This window comes from Carlito syrichta, unplaced genomic scaffold (genome assembly GCF_000164805.1).
Source record: "Carlito syrichta isolate Samal-C Ts95f unplaced genomic scaffold, Tarsius_syrichta-2.0.1 Scaffold310468, whole genome shotgun sequence".
Lineage (NCBI taxonomy): Eukaryota > Metazoa > Chordata > Mammalia > Primates > Tarsiidae > Carlito > Carlito syrichta.
The window spans coordinates 101,039-125,372 of record NW_007254564.1 but is presented as its reverse complement, the minus strand read 5'-3'; the positions used below and the strand labels follow the sequence as shown (position 1 = coordinate 125,372).

The 24,334-nt window shown below is 49.2% G+C and overlaps 1 protein-coding gene across 1 annotated transcript; it reads right to left on the bottom strand.

Moving 5' to 3' along the window:
- Positions 1-1,049: 1,049 nt before the first annotated feature.
- On the bottom strand, positions 1,050-22,692 carry PDIA4 (protein disulfide isomerase family A member 4). Its single transcript, XM_008068354.2, has 10 exons — positions 22,329-22,692; positions 15,745-15,925; positions 13,839-14,044; positions 11,241-11,379; positions 9,238-9,443; positions 8,909-9,067; positions 6,939-7,090; positions 3,397-3,553; positions 2,680-2,913; positions 1,050-2,215 (listed from the first exon to the last, which is right to left on the bottom strand). Exons 1-10 carry the CDS (start codon positions 22,414-22,416, stop codon positions 1,797-1,799), a joined length of 1,941 nt encoding a protein of 646 aa, XP_008066545.1. The 5' UTR covers positions 22,417-22,692; the 3' UTR covers positions 1,050-1,796.
- Positions 22,693-24,334: the final 1,642 nt, after the last annotated feature.

The window sequence follows — 24,334 nt, the reverse complement described above, 5'->3', positions numbered from 1 at the left end:
GGTCTCAACTCAAAACATCACTTCAGAAAGGGCTTCCCTAGACCAGTCCTGCTGGTTCATGCCTATAATTCCAGCAAGAGAACAAAGGAGTGTTCTCTTTGGGAGGCAAAGGTGGAAGGACTGCTTGAGCTCAGGAGTTTGAGACCAGCCTAGGCAACGTAGTGAAACCACATCTCTATAAAAAAAATATATATATATAAGTTCTTCTAGAGACTAGCTTTCTTCCTCTTGGCCCTTCACGCTCTTGTAGTGTTTCCCGACTGGACTTGAAGTCCCATAAGGAGGGACACCGCTTTGTTCTCCTGGCAGTGTTTAATAAATATGACTTTTGCTTCAAGAAAAAGCCCTTAAGCCCTGCTCCCGTTCCCCAAATTTACTCTGCCGAACATTCTGGCAGTCTTGAGGGAAGGGTCTTGCAGAAAGGGTCCCATGCCAGGTCTGGGGGCCACTTGCTCTCCTGATGGAAAGGTGGGCATTGAGGGGCATCCAGATGTCTTGTCACACTGCGGATTCTGAGAACTTACACACACCACAGCCTGCCTTGACCACACTACTTCAAAGCAGATTTGGAAAAGGCCACGGAGGCTGTCCCTGCCAGTAAGACCTGCTAATCCCAGCTCCCACCAAGCCCCTACAACAAACACACCAGTCACTGCTGAAAGAGCTGCCACCAAAAAATTTCCACCCTTGTCACTTTTGTTTCAGTCAAAATTCGGAGCGGGTGAGAGATGGGGGTAGGTGAGAATGAAGCAATGGCTTATGAACGCCTGGGATAAAACTCACATCTCACACAAATTCCCAAGCCCTCAGGGCAGACAGCAACCTCAACCAGAGGGCTGTACCAGCTGCCCCCACCTCCTCCCAGCAGAATTGCCCAGGGGAGACCTCTGAAGCTCCCCTCCCCAGGATTCTCGGGGGTCAGGTGAGGATCTGCAGGATGGGGACCCCGCCCACAGCCCCAGGCCAGATCTCCACACGGCTTCATCTCCACCCCTCTCCCACCCCAGCCCCCAAACTCTTGGCACAGAGATGTTTTCTAACATGGCTACTGAGGTTCATTTTAATAATGTTTTTATTCCATGATGACAGCCTACCCTGTCTTTTCTACCACCCCGAAGCGTCCATGTCTGGGTCCGAGGTCACTGCTGCTCCAGTGCCGGGGGCTGAAGGGGCAGGGATGCCTCGCAGGCCACACGTCTGAGCTCAGCCTGCCCTGGGGACACTTGGGCGAGGCTCCTCCACCCGCTGCCCAGTCCTGCCCCGAGATGCTGCTTTTCCCTGGGCGGCTCACAGGTCAGACTGGGCCTGGATCCCCAGCAGGGTGCCGGGCGACGGTTCTCACTTTGTGCTACAACAAGAAACCAAAAACTAACACACACCAGCAGTCAAATCTTCTTAACTCCTCAGACAACAATAAAGTAAAGGGCAAAATCAACATGATTTGGCAAAGGTTTTTTAAACTTTAAATTAAAAAAGGAAACATTCTCAGAAGAGATCCGACTTATCGGCTTTGAGGAAAGTAAGTAGGTGTTCAAAAAAAATCCCCCAAATAATGATAAAAATAGCTGTATCCTCTGTAAAAATCTGGAGTAAATGATTAAGTCATTCATGGCTATTCAGTATTCAGAGCATGAAGTGAAATACCAAAGTATAAAAAAATTTAAAAAAAAAGCAATTAAGATATTGCTGTTGCACTAATAGCCTCAGCCCGTACACTGGCATGGGCACCCTGACCACAAACCGCCGGCAGCTACAGTGTGTCTGGTCCTTCCCACCCTCTGCAGACTTCAAGAGCTTCAAAGCTCTTCCTTGGTTCTGCTGCTCAGTTTTGTGGCATGTTCTTCTACAAACTTGCTCAGATGCTCCAGATCTCTGTCTCCGCCCTCAAATTTAACTGGGTTCTTTTTGTCCCCACTGGGGGCAAAGTAGATGGTGGGGAAGCCCTCCACCTTGTAGCGTTCGTTGGTGATGTCGTTGGCGGTGGCATCCATCTTGGCAATGACCAGGCCCTTCTGGCTCTTGTATTTCTTGGCCAGGCTGGTATACACGGGTTCCAGTTGCTTGCAGTGCCCACACCATGGTGCATAGAACTCAATGAGGACGTCCTTCTGGGGGTCCAAAACGATGGAGTCGAAAGTCTTCCCCACCACAACCTTGACCGGCCCCTTGTTGTTCTTGGGCACTGGCTGGGATTTGATAACTGGCTTCAGTTTTCCTGCCAAGGAAAGCAAGAGGGGGAGGGGCCATCAGTGCTGAAAAGTCCCTGGACACTGGTGCCTCTCTCTGGACCAGGCAGTGAGGCCAGCCTGACCCAGGAGGGCAGGGCAGTTGCCAGAGGGTGCAAGGCACACGACAGGGGCCAGAAAGAGCCTGACCAACTTGAAGCTGACTGATGCTACAGATGGACTCCCAAATCTTTTCTTGCTTTCAAAGTAAACACTGAAAGAATTGCCAAAAGGAAAAACAATATTCCCAAATGTCCTAAAGATTCTAAGCTGTTCTGGAGTTTGGGACCACAACTGGCCCTTCCCTGGACCAGGAGGTCACAGGGTCCCATGTATGCAGAGAGGAAAGGGCAGCTGGCTGACTTGGGGGCCTTGCACCCATGGCCAGAGTGCCAGACACCCCTCGGCCAGCCCAGGATGAGAGCTGCCAAGGAGACCTGGGTGCACGGCTCACCTTTTTTGAAAGCTGTGACAAACTCCCGGAGGGTGTCAGAGTCGAACCCCTCTGGCTCCATGGCGAACTTCTTCCCATTCTCGTCCAGGATGGCCGCGTTGACGTCCTCCCCACTCTCACTGAGCCCCAGGTCCCTCACCTCCGTGGCATAGTCCTCCTCATCAGCGATGGCGAAGGTGTACTCGGGGAAGTCCTTGGCCACCTCCAGGACTTTGCTCCGCCAAAACTGAGTAGCTGAAACAGATCAAGGGCTGTGAGCTGAACAGAGTGACAGTCCCAGCTCAGACTCTGAGGTGAAGCTTAAGATTCTGTTGCTGATATTCTCTGACACAGAACAAGCCTGGATTCACCTCTACTAGAGAGAAAAGCATTTCTGAAAGAGCCACACTTTGTAGCAGGTAGACCAACAGGCCCCTCGAGACCTGTGCAGGTGGCACAGCCAGGCTGTCAGGGGCTGGGTGAACTTCTTCTGTCTCTGAACTTCTCCTGTCTCTGAACTTCTCCAAAGCTTGGCTACCTAAACTCTAAGAGGGTTCTGGATTCAAGTCTAAGCTCCCCTCTTGCTAAAAAGGGAAGGAAAAAGGATAGTTACAAAGACGACTCTGAAGTCCTAACTTTAAAAAATCCACCGGAGCCACTAACCTATCAGGGCCCCAGGGCTGGATTTCTAAGTGAGTGAACTCCTCCCACCCCCGAGTCGCAGTGGGGGCCCCTCACCAACTCTGTAATCAAAGCTGAAGTCCACGCTGTAGTAGACAACCACCAGAGGACGCTTGGTGTACCGCTTGGCATCGTTAGAGGCCTTGCGATGGCCAACGAGGGGCAAGGCGTGCTTCACCACGTAGTCCTTGATGGCCGATCCCTCTGTAGAGCCCTGTTTCAAAGAGAACACAGGTGAGAGGGGTAGGCAGGATTAAAAAAAAAAAAAGCCTTCATTCAAAACTCACACCTCTCACTGCCATTTTTGCTTTGTTTTGAGTTGAAGTCTCACTGTCACTCAGGCTGGAGTGCACATGGCATGATCATAGTCACTGGCAACCTCAAACTCCTGGGCTAAGGTGATCCTTCCTCCTCAGTCTCCCTAGTAGCTGGTACTACAGGTGCACAACACCATGCCTGGCTACTTTTAAAAATTTTTTGTAGAGATAAAAATTTGTCTAGACCGGTCTTGAACTCCTCGGTTCAAGTGATCCTCCTGCCTAGTTCTCCCAAAGTGTTGGGATTACAAGTGTGAGCCACCATACCTGGCCTCATTGCCACTGTTCATGAGCACAACTGTTTGCTTTGAAGGGAGTCAGCATGGGGGATGAAGAGTGGAGATATCTGAAGGGATCTGTCTCAAAAAGTGCAACACTCTGGGCTTATCCCCATCCAAACACACCCCAATGATTCCTTGCTATCTTCTGGGGCTCTATTACCCCAGTGAACACTAGGTAGGCTTTTCAGGCAAAGGCAGACGCTACATACCCTTTCTCTTGGGTCTGGGCTCAAGGAAGGCCTGGCTCTCAGACTACAGGAGCAGTCAACATGGATTGAACAGTGTAGAATTTTCCATCTTCAGCTCCTGTGACCATTACAACAGTCCCAGGGGACACAATCCAGAGAACGAGGTTAAGTGAGGCCCAAACTCACACAGCTGGTAGTCAAGATGCTTGCACTCAGGCAGTCGATCCTTCTGCCTCAGCCTTCCAAGTAACTGGAACTACAGGTACGTGCCACCACGCCCAGCTAATTTTTTTATTTTATTGCAGAGACAAGGTCTTACCATGTTGCCCAGACTGGTCTCGAACCCCCAGGCTCAGGCAATCCTCTTGCCTGAGCATCCCAAAGTGCTGGGATTACAGGCATGAGCCACTGTGCCCGGCCGAGAAGTTACATCTTTTTTTGTTTTTTGAGTTGGTGCCTCACCTAGGCTGGAGTGCAGTGGCACATTCATGGCCACCCCAGCCTTGACCTGCTAGGCTCTGGCGAGCCTTCCTCCTCAGCCTTCCAAGCAGCCAGAATCACAGGCACGTGCTACCACACTGAGCTAATTTTTGATTTATTGTAGAGACTAGGTCTCGCCAAGTTGCCTGGGCTGGTCTTGAACCCGCGAACTCAGGCAATCCACTTGCCTCGGCCTCCCAAAGTGCTGGGATTACAGGTTGAGCCACCAAGTCCAGCTACAAGTTACATCTTTAATGTGCATATTATACAAGAGCAGTGTTACTTCAGGTAAGAATCTGGAAGCAGACAACACTGGAAGCCTGGCTGAGGTGCTTGTCACTGCTGAGACCATCCCTCCCTCCTGACATGCTGTCGTGAGGCTGCAGCTGTCCTTGGACAAGCTGAACAATGCAGTGTGTTAAGGCTGGCTGAGGAGGCTTTCCAGGTAGGATGTTTTAGTGTCAGGTGAATCCAACTCTGACATTACATGACACTCGTGACTAGGTGGGCTCAGTGGCGGCTGCTCTGAGGACACAGTCTCAGGTAGTCAGTGGAGAATGTGTGTGTGTGTGTGTACACGGGGTGTCCTGGAGGTAGGGGCTCCCACTTAGTAAGGACTGAGTCACTCACAGACATTGCCCTCACAACAGCCCCGTGGTGGGCACAGTGAGGTTAACTGTTTGCCCGAGGATGTACAGCTAGGAAGTGGTGGATGACCCTGAGAGCTCCAGAGCGCCCATCTGGGTGGGAGGGCCTTACTTGGGGGCGGGAGAGGGCGAAAGGGAGCAGAAGGCACTCAGGGAGAAAGCAGCAGGGACAGAGGCAGGGAACCAGGTGCAAAGAGGATCCTGTCTGATGGACTGGGTGGGTGGAATATGCTGGAAAAGTAGATAAAGAGGGCAGTGGAGACCACACTAAGGCACAAGACTCATTTTCCAGGTGGCAGGAGGTCATGGAGTCTGTAATCATAACAGCAACCGGAGTGAACTTCACTCAAAAGGCAAACTCCCAAGGAAAGCGGCAGTAGTGTAGACAGATGAGCCTGCCTGGATCTTCCTTAACCTCTGTGGGGTCAGGGATCCCTTCAAGAACCTACTGAAAGCTACAGACTCCTTTCCTGGGAACACATGCTCCCACAGACCTGAACCTAATTCCTTGGGGCCCACAGCGCTCCAAGTCCATCAGGGCTCCTCTTTGGACCCAGGATCTTATCCTTGGGTAGAAGGAAGAGAAGCTGGAGGGAGGAGTCACAGCAGCCACTGTTAAGTCCAGGGAGGCGGAGGGTGACCCTGAGACTCACATCAGTAGAGAAACAGAAGGGGTGGACACACAGGACTTGAGAGAGAAGCAACAGGACTAAAGACTAAGGGAAGAGATGGAGGACGGGGCAGCCAGAGGACATCAGGGTGGTCTTCCCAAGGTACTAGCGTGTTCCTGTGCAGAACCTGGGGGCTTATTCAATCATGTGCTCCCCCAACTCCAGATGTGTCCTACAGTTCAAACAGCAAGGTTCCCAGCACTGTGGAGCCTGCACAGACTGGTAAGGACCCCTGTATTCCCCTCTCAGCTCTGCCTCTCCCTAAGGGCTGCAGGGCCCCGTGTGTGAGCGCTCACATCTCTGCAGCTCAGTCTGTCAAATGAAAGCTTTGGATTCAACATCAAGATTGCTTCCAAATCTGAGATCTACTCACTGGGCCCCTTCGGAAGCCCTCGGAGCACTGAGCTGGACCCAGGCTCCCCAAGGCTGGGACCTCCCCCTTTGCCCTTCTATAGCTGGTGTATCACACGTAGGGGGTGGAGGGGAATACGTGCAGCAGTGGAAAGAAAGATCCACCTGCAAATCTCAACAGTTCCATCCAGTGAACAAAAAAGGGCTGCCATTGCCCTGCAGTCCTTGACCCCCGAGTCGCCTGCCAACCAATGAGACTGAGTGGCACATCCTGGCTATAAGCCACACCAGACACCCAGGCCAAGCCTACCATGAAACAGGTGCTGAGGGAGATGGGTGCTTGCCTGCCAGGAGGTATGAAAAGCAGGAGCAACTACTCTGGCAAAAGCAGTCAGCACCCTGCCAGGGGCCTCAGGTCCTGTGACTTGCCAGGTGTGCGAGAGCCCTGACCCCCCCAACCCTGTGCCTCCTGCAAACCTGTATCATGACTGCCTGCTGCCTGTGCTCCCGTCCAGTGCCTTCAGGGAACTTGTGGCCTGGGGAGAGGAGGTTGGGAAAGGGGCTCAAGATCCTACAGAGTGAAATCTCCATGTTCAAGATGACATGGCTCAAGCAGTTTTTATACTGGCGGTGCCCGGCATGGCCCTGGGGAGCCTTTGCTCACCTGAACGTCCATCACGTTGCTCCTGGGCTCATACTTGGACTGGAATTTCTCGGGCTGCATTACGACCAACTTCCCCAGGGAAACTTTCAAGAACTTTGCTATTTCAGTACTGAAAGTGTGGTGAAATTTGTAATCTTCTCTCAGGTTGTTAGCTGAAAAGTTAACAGAACAACACAATGCGATTTATTACACTGCTTAAATGTCTGAGGCCTAAACTGTTACCCACAGCAGCCAAAGCAAAGGCCCTGAAAAGTACCACCCTAAGTTCTGTGTGGACAATTCCTAAAGCTTAAACACTCAAAAAGAGTTTGTTTTTAAAAACTCATTACAGGCCGGGCTTGGTGGCTCAGTCTGTAATCTCAGCACTTTGGGAGGCCAAGGTGAGTGGACTGCTTGCGCCCGCAAATTTGAGACCAGCCTGGGTAACTTGACGAGTCCTCGTCTCTACAATAAATCAAAAATTAGCTAGGCATGGTAGTACATGTAGTTCCAGTTACTTGGAAGGCTGAGGCAGAAGGATCGCCTGAGCCCAGCAGGTAGATGCTGGGGTGGCGGCTGAATGTGCCACGGCATGCTAGCCTAGGCGACATAGTGAGATTCCAACTCAAAAAACTAAAAACAAAAAACAAAACTCGATACAGATATAGTATCTAATTCCTGTATGTTGGAATTTGTTAAAAAAAAAAAAACAAAACCAAAGGAATATTCACAAAAAACCTGGAACTAATCTTTCAGGAGCTACCATCGATTGACATCTTCAGTGATGAGAAGACACCAATTCTAGCAACAGAGCACGTGTGAGCACTGGACATTTTCCCCAAGCTGGTGGGCTGCCTGTCTGTGGGCTGGAGCCCTGAATGGCATACTTTGGCTATATATACTGTTACTTAAATCTTGAAGAAACTCTAAGGTGAAACTCTACTGTCTGAGGATGCTCTATAACAGGACTTGGTGAACTTTCTGGGAAAGACCAGGTGGTGCATAGTTTTGGCTTTGTGGACCACTTGGTCTGTCCCAACTACTTAATTCTGCTGTTGCAGTGGAAAGGCAGCTGGACAGCGTGTGTACCAAGGAGTGTGGCTATGTTCCAAAGAAACTTAACTTACAAAGACAGGTAGTAGGCCACACCAGGCACATGGGCCAATTTGCCAACCCCTGCCCCAAATCCTACAGGTAAATGTACCTTTAGTTCCTCCCCTCTCCTCTCATTGAGGTATCCAAACCTATTATGAGGCGATTCTGAGATTTAAACATCGGGTGTCATTCCACTGACAAAGGGCTCTTGGCCTAGAGGTTTGGGATGCCCAACTGGGTTATAGGATGCATATATAAGATGATAAGTCATGTTTTGGGGAAGGTAGAGGGAGGGAGCAGTAGCCTGGATGAGCTTATGGCTTTCAGAATCAGAAAGACCTAGATTCAAGTAATAATTTTGTGTAACTTTAGGCATGTTAGTTATTAACCTGCCAAGCCGCTGGGTACAGTGGCTTATACTTATAATCTCAGTGCTTTGAGGGGCTGACGTGAGAGGATTGCCTGAGTACAGGGGTTTGAGATCAGCTTGGGCAACTTGGTGAGACCTCATCTCTAAAATAAGTAAAAAAAAAAAGTTAGCCAGGTGGAGCATGTCTGTGGTTCCAGATACCTGGAAGGTTGAGGCAGAAGGATCACCTAAGCCCAGGAGGTTGAGGCTACGGTGGCTGTGACTGTGCCCCTGCACTCCAGCCTGTGTGAGAGAGACGCTGACTCAAAAAAAAAAAAAAGTGGCCCTGTCAGCTATGTGTAATGGTAATGAGGACAACAGGGACCCGGACCCAGCACCAGTATGGAAAACTTATTCCCAACACATGTGATCTCAATTCTTCCATCAAATCATTTTTAAAACATATCCCAGGAGCTTTATGCAAAAGCAGCAAATGCAGAAGCCTTGAATGCATGCATCTTGTTCAGCCCAGAGGGCCACGACTCACCAGCATCCTGATACTGCTGGTAGGCTGGGTCACTCTCCCCCTTAAAAATGCCAATGATGATGGCATCATCTCCATCCTTCAGGAACTCCTGGACCTGCTTCATGGACAGAATCTCCTTGGAAGGAGGCCCAGACTGCTCGATCATGTAGTCAACAATCCCTGGAAGCAGAGCACACATCTAAGGAGGGGGCCTCAAAACTGCCTGCGTCCTGCTGTCTGCATCTGCCTGCACCTGCCCACACCTGCCTGCTCCCAGCACTTGCCAGGGCAGCTTTCTGTCAGGTAGCCTCCTTTCCCTACTGTGGGTGGAGAGATGGAATTGGTCATACCATATTTTTCTCGTGGGCCGTTGTAGTCAAAAGGCTTTCCCTTGCGGAAAATTTTCAGGGTGGGATAGCCAGAGACATCAAACCTCTTGGCCAGGTCTGTTTCTGTGGTGGCGTCTACTTTTGCCAGTGGAATTGGAGGAGAGCGCTTGCTGAGCTCCTTGGCGGCCTTCTCGTACTCAGGAGCAAGTTTCTTGCAGTGTCCACACCTGCCAAGAGGAAGTTGGTGTTGTCAGGGGCCTTCCAGTGTGGACTTGCCTTCCAGCGAGATGAAGCACAGAACTCGCTCCGTGTTCTCAAGCACCTTGTCCATGTCCAGCAAACTTCTGAATACCTCCTAGATGAGGGTGCCAAGCCAGACCCCCGAGAGCTACAGCAGAAGACACGTGCTTCCTTCCACAGTATTCACACACTGAGGTGACACACACGAGCATCAGTAACTGCAGCACAGGGTAAGGCATGAGAAAGACCAAGACAATGTCCCAAGGGAGAATATCTTCCTGGTTGGTGCCCACAAAGATATACACCAGGGATGACTTCACAGAGGGAGTACAGTTGAGCTGGGACCTGAGGGACAGGGAGGAATTAGACAGAAGCCTATGAGAGGCAGGGTGGTGGGAGGGCCAGCGGACCCAGGTAACAATGTGAACAAAGGCGCGAAGAAAGGAAGAGTGTCACAAATCCTCACCGACACAAACCACCCGGGGAGAAGACGAGTGTGAGTCAGGGAAAGAACTACCTAGCTCCTGTCTGGACAACAAGAACCCACAACTCACACCTGGCCCGGCCACGTTGTTGTGGGCTCTCAGTTAAGATAAATTATTATCTTGTCAAAGTCCTTAGGACACCCAAATGAATAAAAGGATAGACCCTGCAACATGACACTATTTATCGAGTAAAAGGAGAATTGTTTGCTGAGGCATCATAAAACCCATGAAGGTCTGCTGGTCTGCTCACCCTAGCTCCTGAGCGATATAGAGCAACCAGCCAGGAAGATGTCATGGTCACTGTTCTTCCTGCCAGCTCCCACCTCCCCACCAGACCAGGGTCCCTTGTGCAGCAAAATAGGGGCCAGTGTCTCAGTGCAGCAGGGCTACAAGGGTGCCTCAGGCCTGCCCGCTCCCTACATGCCCCAGATGTTTCCTTCCTCCTCCCCCAACTCATCTCGTTCTCCAACCACCCACCCGTCTTCTCTTTTCATTTGTGCACTGAAACACGCCCAGGTCCAGTGGTCTCTGCGGCAAAACCCAGAGACCTTGGGTTTAAGCTCGTTCAGGTACTGCAGAGCAAGGGTGTCCTAGCCACAAGCCCAACCCTGCTAACTGTTAAGCCCACAAGCTTCCTCTCCTCAGTGACTCCCCAGGGGCTCACCTACAGAACACCTCCAGGTGAGGCCATTCGTGCTGGCCTGGTAGTCAGGTTCCTGTTTCAATTTCGCTGGCTTCTGTTCTGGTCTATACAGCACATCCTGACAAACTAAGCCCTCTCAAGAATCAGAACCATGACAAAGTCACCAAGATAAATGATACCTCGGGCCATTTCTTGAGAAGGCAGATGGCCTCTCCTGGAGCTATGCTCACCTCTCCCTTAAAAACAGTCTTTCTTTCTCTTTGCTCTGTCTACTCTGACTGCTCCCTGGCTTACCCAAGCAACTGATCATGCCTCCCTCCCCTGCCCATGAAGCATCCACCTCTGTTCTCCAAGTAGGTCACCCTACAAACCAGCCACCTGCACTCACTCCCGCTCTACCTCTCTTTCTGGCATCTTCTGTCCTTTGGGCCCCTTCTCCTACTCAAGAAAGGACTACCTGGCAGCAGTATCCACACTCACTCCTCCAAAAGCCCTCTTCTAGGAGACCTGGTGCTACAAGCCTCTCCCTACAACTTGTGTCCACCATGCTCTGCTCTTTGCTTCACCAGTGTGGCATCTGCCAGCCTGCATCTAGTGTCCGGCAGGGTGCTGAATACAGGAAGTATCTCAACCATATGAAGCTGACACCATCTTACCAGGGGGCATAAAACTCCACCAGCATGATTTCGGCATCATTCACAACTTCGTCAAAGTTGTCCTTGGTCAACACAAGTGTGACTTCTGGTGGAGGCGTCCAATCGGGCTGGGAGACTTCTTTCACCTTAGCAACAATTTCTGAAAGAAACCAAGCAAGGCTGAGCACATGGAAACCTGAGCTGGCAGGTTCCTCCCCTGCCCCCAGAAGCAGGTGGGGATGAGGGAAGGGGTGAGGACAGGAGAGAGTGGCAGGGCTCATAAGAGCAGGAAATGTATGACTTCCTGAAATCCAACTACATTCCTAGTCAGGGCCACCTCCATAGTTTAAGGATACAGTTCAGAGTCAGAAGGTCCACTGTTTTCCAACCGCCTTCTGTCCTATTTCTGCTGCCACACACACGACCTGCGAACTTCTCCAGAAAGCCCAAGACTTACTTAGCAACACGACAAAGCAGGCTTCCTGTATTATCAAACTATGGCACTAACTCCAAGAGAATCCCCACCAGCCATCTCCCGATGGTTTTGACCACATATGCCTACTTATATAATTTGGGGGCATCCTCTTAACACACACACATTGTGTATGTATTTAGTTATACATATCCAGCACCAGTATATCATACATATCACATATATCATGTGGAAAAGAAAATGAGAAAAATGTAAAAGCAGAGCAATAGCATCACTGGGGAAGGATAAAAAATAAAACCCATTTGTGGCCTCATTCCCCAGATATGGACTCAGTGACTGGAGTGGCACACAAAAATGTATTCTTTTTTTTTTTTTTTTTTTTTGAGTTGGAGTCTCACTCTGTCGCCCAGACTAGAATGCAGTGGCCGCTCCTGGCCACCGCAGCCTCGACCTGCTGGGCTCTGGCGATCCTTTCGCCTCAGTTTTCCAAGTAGCCGGAATTACAGGTGCGTGCTACCACGTCCGGCTAATTTTTTGATTTTATTGTAGAGATGAGGTCTCACCTGCCCAGGTGGGTCTCGAACCCGCGGGCTCAGGCAATCCACTCACCTCAGCTGCCCAAAGGCGCGGGATTACAGGCTGAGCCACTGAGCCTGGCACAAGAATGTATTCTTACAAAAAACTTGCTAAGTGGTTCTTAGGCCCAGTGGTTGCAAACTCTCGCCTCTTTTTCACTGTAGTATCCAGCAAGGGGCCAAGTCTAGAATACTCCTGCAAAGCAGCAGTACCTTCTTGGCATATTCACAGCAGAAACTACCTGCCCCGGCCACACCCAGAGGTCCTGAGCTAGTTAAGCCAGTTAACATGGGAGGAGGCCCATTTACTACAACATGCTCTAAAGGTTCTAAGACGGCCACGTCCCTCCTGGTCAAACACCGGGCACAGACCTCCAATACATATGCCTACATACTTGTAAACAATAAAAGTATAGTACTTTCAACTTGTTTTTAGATTAAGGTCCTTATGTACTAACATGGCTAAGACATATTTGCTAAATAAAAACACGAAGGTGCAGGTTAGTATTTAAGATATGGTAACAACTATAAAAATGAGAAAATTATACACATACACAAACATATTTCCCTTTACATATGCACAACGTTTCTAAACAATACAGAGGAAACTCGTTATACTAGCTGGAGGGGAGCTGGATCATCCAGGTTCAGGGTAGAAAGATTATTCATTAAGCTACCTCCTTGAATTACAAAACATATTAAACATATTACCCAGTCAACAGACAGACAAACGCACTGTGCCACTAAATGTCAATGGAAATGACCCCAAAATGAGTTCTACTGCTTGAAGAAGCAGAGAAGAGCCTCTCACACCAACATGAAGGAGCTCTGAGATCACGTCCATCTGAATCTGACCCTGTGTTCTGCAGGTTAAAAACCCAGGACCCAGAAAGGGGAAGACACTTGCTGGGACACAAGCCTATTCATGGGTATGAAGATCTGAACCCTATTCGATGTTCTTTTCACTGTGCCACACTAGGAATGGAAAATGCAGCATCACCCCCCCCATTTTTTAGTGATTAACAGAGATATGTCCTTGTTAAAGGATACAATTTCACTTGTTCATTTGTTTAATAAAATGTATGCAGTGTCTAATGTGAGCCAGGCAGGGATGCATCAGGCCAGATTGCAGACGCCCTCGGCAATCTCATGGATGTGGCTCTCTGTACCTGCGGTTTCCAGCTTGTGGCTCAGGACCAGCAGCACTGGCAAGCCCTGCATGCTTGTAAGAAATGTAAATTATCTGGCCCGACTTGAGATTCACTGAATCAGAAACTGTTGGACTGTGGCCCGGTAATCTGTCTGAAAAAGCCCTCCAGGTGACTCTGACGCATGCTAAGCATCAAGAACTACTGCTCTAGAACACCACCATTACTTCCTAACACTCCTGCTCCAGATCCTGAATTTCATGGTCTGAAATGGGAAGACACCTCTCCCATCCAAGAATGAGTTTAATTTAGATCTCAGTTAACCCAAATATTCTACCAGAGCTGCTGTTCCTAGGAAAGCCAGTCCTTAGTCCACTCAACTTTTCTTCCTTTCTGTTATCCAAATTCCCACTCTCCACATATTCAGAAGTTCCTGGGGGGAATGAGTCCTCTACTAGCTCACCTTCCTGGGTCCTGGAGCCATCGTAGTCAACAGTCTGCCCTTTCTTAAGGATCTTGATGGTGGGATAGCCACTCACGTCAAACCTACTGGCCAGTGTGGATGCTGAGGTTGCATCGATCTTAGCAACAGCGATGGGAGGATCATTATCCTTTAGGATGGTAGCAATTTTTTCATATTCTGGAGCGAACTGCTTGCAATGTCCACACCTAATCATTAGATTTAGGGAAGAAGAAATAGGTTAGTTGCACCTATTGGAATTTAAATTCATCAAGAGCTATGGTCTGGATTTGATTTTTTTTCCCGCCAAAACTCATGTGGAAATTTGATCCCTAATGTGGCAGTGTGGGGAAGTAAGGCCTTAGTGGTAAGGGCTTGAGTCATGGGGCAGATTCCTCACGAATAAGCCAGTGCCTTCCCAGGAATGTGAAGTGTAGGCTTCCTCCCTCCCTCACCATGTGATCTCTGCACATGCCCCTTTCCACTTTCTACCAAAAATGGAGGCAGCCTAAGGCCCTCACTAGAAGCTGAGCAGATGCTGGCTTCACACAGATCTAGGTTTGAATTCAGCTCTGCCCTGGGGAAATACTTTCAACATCTAAACCTTGGTCTTTCCATCTGTAAATTTTTCAAAGTTTGGTGCAGTGACCCCTTTCAGGAGGTCTTGTGAAGGCAAAATTCTTTAGACATTGTTTGTCTTTTATACTCATTCTGAGTCTGAAGTAGTTTTCCAGAGGTTCCCTGACTTGCAAGGATGTCAGTATTCTAATGTTAACATATAATGAGCTGTTGTTATGCCCAACTAATTTTTCTTGATTTATTGTGGAGATGAGCTCTCTCCAAGTTGCCCAGGCTGGTCAGGAGTCCTCAATTTTTAAGAGTGTTAAAGAGTCTTTTGTCTAGAAAGTATGAGAACTGATGATGTATGGAATAAGAAAACATAACCTGTTAAACTTGTTAAAAGGACTATTTATTTATTTATTTTTGAGTTGAAGTCTCATTCTATTGCCCACACTGCAGTGCAGTGGCACGCTCATGGTCACCACAGCCTCGACCTGCTGAGCTCAGGTGATCCTTCCACCTCAGCCTTCCAAGTAGTTGGAACGACAGGCACGTGCCACCATGCCCGGCTAACTTTTTGATTTACTGTATAGAGATGAGGTCTTGCCAAGCTGCCCAGGCTGGTCTCAAACATGTGAGCTCAGGCAATCCTCTTACCTCGGCCTCCCAAAGTGCTGGGATTATAGGCGTGAGCCACTGTGCCCATTCCAAAAGGACTATTTAGATGTTTTATATAAAACCCTCATGCCGTCTTGACCATCAGGCACTGGATACACAACATGAGCATATCCTGACTTCTTGATCTCAGAAGCAAAACAGGGAGGGTAGAGGACAGAGAAAAGTAAAGCAGGGCTTATAACATATATACGGCAGGGATGGGGAAGGGAAAGATTGTAATGAACTGCATCAGGAGAGGAAGGGATAAAAGAAGTGGGGGGTACCTGACTGTTCCCTCCAGGGCCTGTGTGTGCAATAAAAACACTGCACACAGGTCAAAAGCCTGCACTTGGGACATTGGCCCTGGTGGGAAGAGGGAGGCGGAGTGGCCTGGTCAGGGCAGAATCTGCAACAAGGACGTGTCTGTTTCCAGCACAGGGCTCTGTGTCATTGCTGTTTGTCAAACGGCCATCCCTGAACTGTGACCATCACAGGACGTATTCATATATAACCCACTGGATAGAGGACACTGCCTTCCATGAGGGCTGGCTCATGGAAAGCAGTGGGACAACTGAGCTCCCAGCTTCTAAATCTACACTGCGAGTTCTTGCCCTGTAGATGACCTTGTGAGGTGTCAAGTGTGTGAAGCACAGGGCTTGTCTACCTGCAGGAACTAGATTGTGGTCCTTACCAAGGAGCGTAAAACTCCAGCAGCACTGTGTCTTTGTCAGCTACAAAGTTATCGAAATTTGCGTCATTTAAGACCAAGACGCCATTTTCTTCCTTAACTTCCAAATCGTCTTCCTCATCGTCATCATCTTCCTCCTCCTCTTCCTCTTCATCCTCAATAGCATTTTCTCTATTAGAAGAATCTGAATAGAAAATACTCAGACTGGTTAGGAACCCAGCAACTCTCCTCCACCTCAAAACTTTCCTAGAACCCAAAAGTTCAAAAGGTGTCTTGAGTCCTGGTGACATCAGGCTTCCTCCACGCCAGCAATTCTGCTCTAAGTTTGCCATTTAAGATTTCATTAAAAGGGAGGTCATGGCTAAACAATATTTAAAAACAGTTCTAGAATTTAAAGTCCAAATGCCCCAGCAGGAGCTAGAGGGCAGAAAAGGGTCCTCTCCAGGTTTGCTTGTGGTCCTCTGCCTTGCTCTGCATACTTCCCACCAGGCATGGACAGTCCCAGCACTGGCCAACCACCCCCCCACCCATTGCACTGTCCTCTGCAATCTTCCCAAGGTCTCACCCCTGTAGCATAGGCTCTTCTACTCACATCCTATGTTTTGCATCTCAGGAGCACCTCATTTTGTGATTCTTCCCACGTCTGTGTTCAAGGGCAAGGTTACCTTTCACTGATATGCCCCCTCTCCACCCCCATATGCTTTCCACAGGTAGGCCTCAATAAAGCCTCCCAGGAACAAATTGCCTGCCTGGCCCCCAAAATAGTACAAAAAGGAAAACAGTAGTCATCCTTGACTTTTCATTCTGGGGTATAAATTACTAATTCAATTTCTGAAAGGGGGTGGCATTTTACCTCACTGTCGAAAAATAGCTCTATGGGTTGTATGTCTAGAGGGAAAGGCTGAAGTATGAGAAGAGGGTGGGGAATCATATTTTACTTATAAAGTCACTCCTGAGTAATCTCCAGGGTGGAAGTTATTTTGGGATGACAAATTTAGAAATGTATGGGGCCAGCATGCACCAAAAATTATACCTTTGCTTGGAAGCTAAATTTTCTTCTCAAAATGTGAGAAACTGTGTATGTCTCACCATGGAGGTTCAATCTAATTTTTTTGCCAAACTACAGATATAAAGAAGTTCAGAACTGCCATTCTTATTAGCTAGGTTGTTCGGCTGTTCGGCTACTGTTACATCAGTAAACAGAACCAAGTGTGGCAAGCACAGTTAATTTCATTAACTCTGAAGTTAGAATGTTTCAAGCGGCCAATTATTCTTTCTGGAGATACATCCCTGGAGGTAAGTCAACACTGCTAGTTATTGTTTGGCGCTGTGGGTGAGATCTCGGTCTGAAAGCCTAAAACCCCTGGGACTCGCATTGTGGACTCTGCAGCTTCTTGAACCAGGGTGGGACCCTGCATGGCACCTCAAGGTCCCACCATACTCAGCTCCTTCCAGCCCCATCTGCAGTCTGGGTGGGGTGGGTAGCACTGTTCATCATCAGTTTGCCAATCTGCAAACAAATTACAAAAAGCCAACAAAAAACCCACTGGCACACAAATCACCTCTTTTCCCTTTAAACATCCACTGCTTTGTCCTGACTTGTACATTCTTCTCTCCAACTTAAGGCCGAAGCTCATCCTCTTTCGGGGGAGGGAGAAACAAAATGCCAAAAGCAAACCCATCAATCTGAGACGACTGAGCAGGCTTTGTGATCCTACCTACCCTCCCCCTACCCCCCACAGCAGACACTCCCTTGGCACCATCAGCAGGGGGGCTGGGAGGATGGGCAGGGGCAGGGCCAGGCCACCTCCTCCTCTGGGGTCTAGGGAATGTGTGAGGAGACAGCCACCGCTGAGTGTGAGCACAGGCAGGAGCCCACACAGCAAGTGCTTTCTGACATTTCCCTGAGGAGGAGAGGATGGTTTCCTCACACTGGAGATAATCCAATGTTCTCAAGCTTCTCCTGTCTCTATTCAAATCTTTCTAGGCACCAGAGGATGGGGGTGGGGGGCAGCTTCCTCACACTGGAGATAACCCAATGTCCCCGAGGTTTCCTATCTTTCTATTCATCCACTCACATTTTTTTCTAGATACCTGAGAATGGGGAGGAAAAGAACTTATGCTCTGTGGTAGAGCTTGTTTCTTCACACTACACTAGACCCAATCCCCTTCCACTCATATCTGGCAGCCCGCATTACATGCCCTGGTCCTCATGAATCAGAGGACCAAATGCTCTTGGGAACCTCTGAGCTTAACACTGGCTCACTAGGGGTCACGGTCACTGCCCTGGACACTTCCAGGAATCAGGCCCACAGCAATCCTGTAAGGAAAGCACTGAGTTGCCCTATGCTGACCTGTGGGATGCTAATCATCGCTACTTTCCAAAAGGCTGGTCTGAACATCCCTCACTTGAAAGTCCACCCAAAATGACTTGGGGGCTGGATGCAGTTTCTCTACTCTAGCTGGGGGCTAGTAGGCACGCACTTCCCACCCGCAGTCGACATGTTCACATGGCCCTTTATTGGTGGTTAGAGTTTTTGGGCTGTCTCCATATTCACCCTCACTGGCTGGCTGCTCTGCCAGTAAGGCAGATGGGAAGATTGGAGGAAGGTTAGAAAGAAAGCACTGGGGAACGTAGTCCAGTCTTCTAGCTAGGACACACAGCCAGGAGAGAAGGGGACTGCAATAATAGGTTCAGTGCATGGGTATAAGGGACTGTGAGCATACCATTGCACTTCAGCCTGGGCGACAGAGACTCCAGCTCAAAAAACAAACAAATGACAACAAAAAGAAAACAAAACAAAATATATCTAAGCCTTCCAGCACCTTCCGAAAGGGTATAATCTTTCTTGGCATGAGGCAGAGTGATGTTTACAGTGAAGAGACCTGAAACATGGTCACACAGGCAAGTCCTTTCCAGAGTGAATCTGGAAACAAAGATTTTTTTTTTTTTTAACCTATGCTCAGCCTAAAGTGGATTCCCAACACTACCAGTGATGGAGCCCTTGTGAGTAAATGGGTATTCATGAGTTACCATAGGACAGAGCATTCCTAAGGGGCAACTTATTTTTTGACACTTTAAAAAACAATTTCAATATCTTTTTAAAGGAAATCCCCTACATAAGGAAGGCCTCGCAACTGCATTAAGGCATGGCTCCTACCTTTCCATTCCTCTTCAACTCAGACAATCCCAGGACTGATTCCTCTGCAGTTTGAGAAGGTGCTAGCTCTATATTTCTATCTACTAGAAATCCGCACACCCAGGCCACGTGCAATGGCTCACGCTTGCAATCCCAGCACTTTGGGAGGCTGAAGCAAGAGGACTGCTTGAGTTCAGGAGTTCAAGACTACCCTGGACAACACAGTAAGACCTCATCTCTACAAAAAACCCCCCAAAACCTAAAAGTTATCCAGGTGTGGTGGTATGGACCTGTAGTCCCAGCTACTCAGGGGGCTGAGATGGGAGAATCATCCGAACCCAGGAGGTCAAGACTGTGCCTGTACTGTGCCATGTACTCTAGCCTGGGCAACAGAGTGAGACACTGGCTCAGGGAAGGAAAAAAGAAACCCACACATCCATGTAAGCAAAACACCTCACATTTTAATCGGGAGACCACTTTTCACTGGGCTTAACTTTTAAAGTAGACATTCAGGATAGAAAATATATACAGGTCAGGCACAGAGGCTCACACTTGTAATCCCAGCACCCTGGGAGGCAGAGTGGGAGAAGTGCCTCAGTCCAGGGGTTTGAGACAAGCTTGGGCAACTTGGGGAGATAAAAAAATTAGTCAGGTCTGGTGGCATGCCTGTGGTTCCAGCTACTTGGAATTCTGTGGCAGAAGGATCTCCTGAGCTCAGCAGGCTAAGGTTGCGGGGACCGTGAGCATACCACTGCACTTCAGCCTGGGTGACAGAGACTGGCTCAAAAAACAAACAAATGACAACAAAAAGAAACTATATCCAAACCTTCCATCACCTTCCAAAAGGGTATAAGCTTTCTTGGCATGAGGCAAGAGAGGTGTCTCTCATTCATTTCCACATTGCTTTGCCCACACAGCAAGGCCACTCCTGAAACATGGGGCCTCTTGTCTAACAACAGGTTGCTGCAACCTCTGTCCACTTCTAAAGAACACACCTGATGCCAACACTGGACCCTTGCCCCACCAGGACACAGACAGCTTCTTCAAGGATGTTCTCACTCTTACTCTGGGTCCTCACCTGGTCATTCTCTAATCCCCAGCAGAGAAGTGCTAATGCCTGGGTAAACTCTGCCATTAGGCTAATACTGGATAGTTCATATCAAACAATGAGAAATTTGTGATTAGCTACAGTCTCTTTGCAAATTACAGGTATTATGTGCCAAGCACTGTGCTGAGCTCTTAAACACACCAATTGATACATGCACTTTACAGATGAATAAACCGAGGCACAAAGAACTCGAGTAAAGTAAAAAGTTACTTTACTTAGTGGAGCGGGCTGCCCATTAACTGCTTTGCGGTATTGCCACAATAGATTTTCTCCCCAATATGCCCAATGTTTTTGATAGAATTGTTTAGATTTTCTGCATTTTTAGGGCACTGAAAAGAATTACATCTCAGTAATGAAAAAAGGGGGGCAATTTAACAGTTCCTTAGCATGCACACCAAGTGAAATTCCACTTACTTTTAAATCTAAACAAATCTTATCCTAAATAAAAACAGGCAACAAACAGGATAAAAATATTTTCCTTTCCCATTTAACTAGAAGGATGTGAAAAGTACAGGCGACTTCTAAGCTGAGACATGTAACCTGAAGCTTAATCCATCAGGGCTTAAGGTGAATTTAGTTACTACATTGGGGGATGGGGGGAGATTTAGGTGTCCAGACACCACTGTGCTGTTTGAATCTGAAACGCAATAGAGGCAAACAAAACAAAACAAAACAAGAAAACCCTAAATTCTTGGTATATCAGGGGTAGGGGGTAGTATAGCACCAAAATAAATCTGTCGGACAAGTTATATGCAACAGGCTTTGAAAATGAAGGACCAAGGGCCCTCAGAAATGGGAGAGTCAAAGATCTAGAAGCTCTGCCCATAGTACAGGCCCTTGGCCATGACAACCACAGGGATTCCTGGGCTCACTCCATGGGCAACTGCTTCCCAGGAACACTACTACATCAGTGATCTGTGACCCAAAGGATAAACTCACTGGTTCTAACAGTCCTGGAAGTCCACCCAAGTTTGCCACTCCCCCAGGCCTCTCAAGAATCCCTCAAGACAGAATCACTGGATCAAAACTAAGACAAAACTACAGTGCTTTTTAGCTGTTTCTTCCAAAAAGCACCCTCCACTGATACTGGCCCTCAAACTCCATTGTCTCCCAAAGTCGATTCTGCCTATGGCTCAGTGCAGAACTTGCCTAAAACAGATTCCAGGGCCCCTCCCCTGCATTCTGCTGCAGTATATTTTAGCTATCTGTATTTAAATAAGCACCCAGGTGATTTGGGTAAAGGTCCCAAGGCACACTTGTAGGCAGTCCCGCTAGCTGGGTTCCTTTCGGCAGGTGTTAGATTTCTGAGCGCAGGTTTTCACTTCCTTTTGATTCTGGGCAAAGACTCTTTTTAACAAAAGTGACCCATGAAGAAGTTACTCAACCTGTTTGAAAGAGTATAAAGTCCACAATTCCCCCGCACACTAATATTAGACAAGGGGGTTTATTTATATTGGAACAAACTCAGTATTCAAAAAGGCAGAGAGGAAGCGGGTTAAGACCTGTACTGGGATGCCCTGTTCTCTAGGAGTAACAATCTTTTCTTCACTAGTACTTCCCGCTTTTCAAAGTTCTTTTATGTTTGCAGCTGATTGACTTCGAAGAAAAATGCAGCAAGATGATTAGTGGCTGCATTATTCCTACTGGAGTGCGTGCTTCATGGGCAGGGACCACACTCACCATCCTTTCCACTCAGAACCCATCGCAGTGACAAGTACAGAGTACGTGCTAAATGAACGTTCGCAGCAGAAATGGCACCCCCAGTTTCCAAAAGGCGCAGGCCAAGCCATCCCTTTCTCTCTCAAACCAGAACGCCTGCATTTCCAAATCTACAGGCCACGTTTTTTAAAAAGTAAAATACTCGCTGCCCGCGGCGGCTCCAGAGAACTCCCACTGGGATTCCTCACACCCTCGCCCCCTCTCTAAACCCTGTCTTCAAAGCAGGGGCCCCTTCTTCCTTCCCACTCGCTGGGCGTGTTCGCCTGGAGAGTCAGCCTGGACCTGGGGAAAACCTGAAGATTAAGGCAAAGAAGCCCGTTGCAAAAAAAAAAAAAAAAAAAAAAAAAAAGGCACTTTGCACCCCAAGACCGGGGTGGCAGGGGCCTTTCGGGGAGTCGGAGCTCAAGATGCCCCAGCCCCGCGGCCCCGGACTCTCGGCCGTCCTCCTCCCCCGGGATCCCGAAAGCGACCCTGCCCCCCGCTACCGCGACTCCAACTCCAGCAAGTTTGCACCGGGCGCAGCGTCTGTCGCGGGTTCTGGAGAGGATCCGCGCGGAAGCCCGATCGGTCGCCGGGGGCGCACCGCCCGCGGGCCCCGCACAGGCTTGCAGCCCGCTCACCTTCGTCCGTCTCCCCTGCGCTCGCCACGGCCAGCAGCTGCGCCAGCGCCAAAAGCAGCACGAGCAGGCAGGCGTTCCGGGGCCTCATGGCGGCAGGTGCGGAGCAGGCCTCCTCGCGTCGGCGCTGCTGGGCACTCCGGGTCCGGGCGACCGCCCCTCAGCTCCCGAGCTACGAGGGAGGGAAGGAAAACCCCCTCAGGAAGTCTGCCCCGGCGATTGGCTGGGGGCGGAGGAAGCCGCGGGCTGACCAATCCCGGCGCGACGCCGGGCGCGGGCCGCGTGCGCCTGGTTTGCGTCGAGCCGCCCTTCGCCGCCCCAGGCTCTCCTCCGTCCTCCGCGCGGCCCTCGGCGGCGCGTTTAAAACTCCGAGCCCTAACATGAGGTGCCCCCTTCCGATTGGCTGCGCCGCGGCCACCAATCAGCGGCTGCCACTCGGTTTGCGAGGAGCGCACAGGCCCAGAGAGGGAGCGGGGGAGAACAAAGGAGGAGGGCCGGGCCTGGAGGGGCGTGACTTGTGTACGCCTCGGGGTTCGATTGGCCGGAGGTGCAATGGGCGGGGCGGGGCCTGGGGAATGCGGGGCGGGGCAAAGCTCCGCTTCCTGCAGCGGAGGTTGGCAGGAAGAACACGTGTCGGTAGTGGAGCGGTGGGACGCTGGCCTGCGTGTGCAAGCCGCTGGGACCCGGGTCAGCTGGAGACCCAAGCGGGCGGAGGTGCACGAGCCAGTCTGTTGGTGGGAGAAGGAGAGAAAGCGGCGCCGAGTCTGTTACATGCTCGTGGGTTTCTGTATTTTTTTCTTGCGTAAACAGAAGTTTGCATTTCTTTCCGGGATTCTAGGCTATAGGGCAGGGATGAGCATGCAGTGAAGTGAATACAGACTAGGATTTGGGAACGCCTGTCTCCACGGTTTCATCTGTGAACAAGCCATGATTCTTACCTAAACTTTGCCTCGTGTTAATTTCTCTCGTGACTTTTTGCAAAAGAGAAATACCAGATAAGCAATCTAGTGGTTTACAGAAATCTAAATATAGTCTTGAGGGTTTCCCTCTTGACCACTTTGGAGAAGTAAACTAGGTTAAGATAATGATTTTTGTATATCAGAAAAGGAGCCTGTGATGCATATTAGGGTTTGAGGTTTGTTAACACTTGGGAATTCGTATGTCTGAAGAATTACAGGGAACAACGGCAAAAATACTTCATTGAAAGTAGGAAGAAAGTGAGTGACTGACAAACATTAGTAATAAAACATTTTTTTTTTTTTTGAGTTGGAGTCTCACTCGGTCGCCCAGACTGGAGTGCAGTGGCCGCTCCCGGCCACCACAGCCTCGACCTGCTGGGCCCCGGTCATCCTTCCCCCTCAGCCTTCCGAGTAGCCAGAATTACAGGCACGTGCTACCACGTCTGGCTAATTTTTTGTTTTGTTTTGTTTTTGATTTATTGTAGAGATGAGGTCTCGCCTGCCTGGGCGGGTCTCAAACCCACGGGCTCAGAAAATCCACTCACCTCAGCCTCCCAAAGGCACAGGATTACAGGCTGAGCCACCGAACCCGGCTTTTTTTTTATTTAATAAATTTTTATCGAACTCCTATGAATCTCATGGTTCCTGGTCAATTTTGTAAGGCAGAAAGGCATAATATAACTTTAATGCCAGAGTATACACTAGTGATTTATTAAAGTGCTATTAATGTGGACTGTCAAACAGTTTCATATCATTTCTTCAAAAAGATAGAGCCCAGTCAGAATTTTCATCTTCTCATGAATTCTTAATGAAACTCAGAGGAATGAGGGCCCCACTTGCCCAAATGTGGGACAAATACAACCTGTTTCACTAATGCTCTTTGTCTAGAGGCATGGGAGGAAATCTCTCAAAGTACAGTCTATGTAGCCATACTCCTTGGCTCATGAAGATTTTATACTGAAATGAGGACCCAGGTCTGCTCAGAACTCTTAGCTGCTCAGGCAGCTGCTTGAGGATGCCTACCATATCCCTTAAAACCATTTTGTGCAT